This window comes from Panthera leo, chromosome B2 (genome assembly GCF_018350215.1).
Source record: "Panthera leo isolate Ple1 chromosome B2, P.leo_Ple1_pat1.1, whole genome shotgun sequence".
In the NCBI taxonomy this organism is placed as follows: Eukaryota; Metazoa; Chordata; class Mammalia; order Carnivora; family Felidae; genus Panthera; species Panthera leo.
In genome coordinates this window covers 74,326,958-74,328,147 of record NC_056683.1, presented here as the reverse complement: position 1 = coordinate 74,328,147, position 1,190 = coordinate 74,326,958, and the positions used below count along the sequence as shown (strand labels likewise).

The following is a 1,190-nucleotide window of genomic DNA, read 5'->3' as shown; positions in this document are numbered from 1 at the left end:
TTGGAATGTCTTTTCCATTGCCGTTACCTAACCGTGATCGTTATTTTGCAGGATTCACCATTGTTGATACGGAGGGGGAGGGGGGAGAAGACTTGACACAACCAATTTTTCCACAGCAGAATTTAGAATGATTCTTCAGTGACTTACCTCGTCACGTAACATCACCAGGAGCTCAGAGTGTGACATGGAGGTTGTGCATCTCTACTCTGTACTCAGGTTGAGATGCTCGTGCTACATTTAGGAGGATGCATAGCCCAGGCTTCAGTTACTCTTTATTCCTCTTAGTGCAGGTATGTGGGAGAACACTAACTGTCACACTTGACACCAAGCCTCTGCCAGAGAAGCGCCACCATTCTGATACTGGAATGTGGTTAATAATGGAAAGAAGATCCCAACGAGTCTAAATTAAACAAAGCCTGAAACCAACAGCAAAAAATGTGCAGTGTGTATTTTGCAGGTTTAAGACAACTCAGGACAATAAAACAATGGACTATATATGTATATATAGATCTCTCTTAGGCACCATAATCAATATGAGCCAACAATATTTAAACTTGATTCAGGCCACATTCAGACATTTGCTCTTATTTACAAATATTTAAATTAAATACAACCTGAAATGTGTTTTGTTACATACAAAAAAGAAAAAAACCTATACAACTCAGAGCAATGTTTGTCTTAAATAATTACATTTAACTAAATGGAACCACTTGTGGTGCTTCAAGTTTTTATGACCCCTTCCAGAAAATCTTTTTCTACCATCTCTTCTATTTTTTGCCTGGCTTTGCTGGAAAAGGGTTTGTGGTTTTCCAGTTTCATGTCCTTATTCGGGAAGGTGTTTGAGTAGAGGATGGGGCTCCCTGAGTGTCCTACACATCGGCTGGTGACTTTGCTGTTGAAGACTTGGCTGAGTACGTTGAAGAATGGCAGCAGCTGCTCAATACTGCGCACGGTGCAGATGGTAAGCAGCAAGTGCCCCGGCTCCCAACCCAACGTTCTCCCTGAGTTGTCTTCCTCTGGGTTTTTCTGTAGAAACACAAAGGGAATTGTTATTAACAGAGATACAGTACCTGAGAACATTTAAAAGGGTGTAAACATCAGCAACAGTTAACAAATACAAATGATGACATCAAGGCTCCATTCCAGACTTGATTAAAATCGTGCTTCTGACTGAAGCATTTTAGTGCCAG

At 40.9% G+C, this 1,190-nt stretch overlaps 1 protein-coding gene across 7 annotated transcripts in view; it reads right to left on the bottom strand.

The window, feature by feature from the left end:
• Positions 1-431: 431 nt before the first annotated feature.
• Positions 432-1,190, bottom strand: part of DOP1A (DOP1 leucine zipper like protein A) — a 111,210-nt gene continuing 110,451 nt past the window's right edge. For all 7 annotated transcript variants that reach the window (XM_042939240.1, XM_042939243.1, XM_042939241.1 and 4 more), the window contains one exon: positions 432-1,026. In XM_042939240.1, coding sequence (XP_042795174.1) covers positions 721-1,026 — 306 coding nt within the window. In that variant the 3' untranslated portion in view covers positions 432-720. The remainder of the gene's footprint in view (positions 1,027-1,190) is intronic.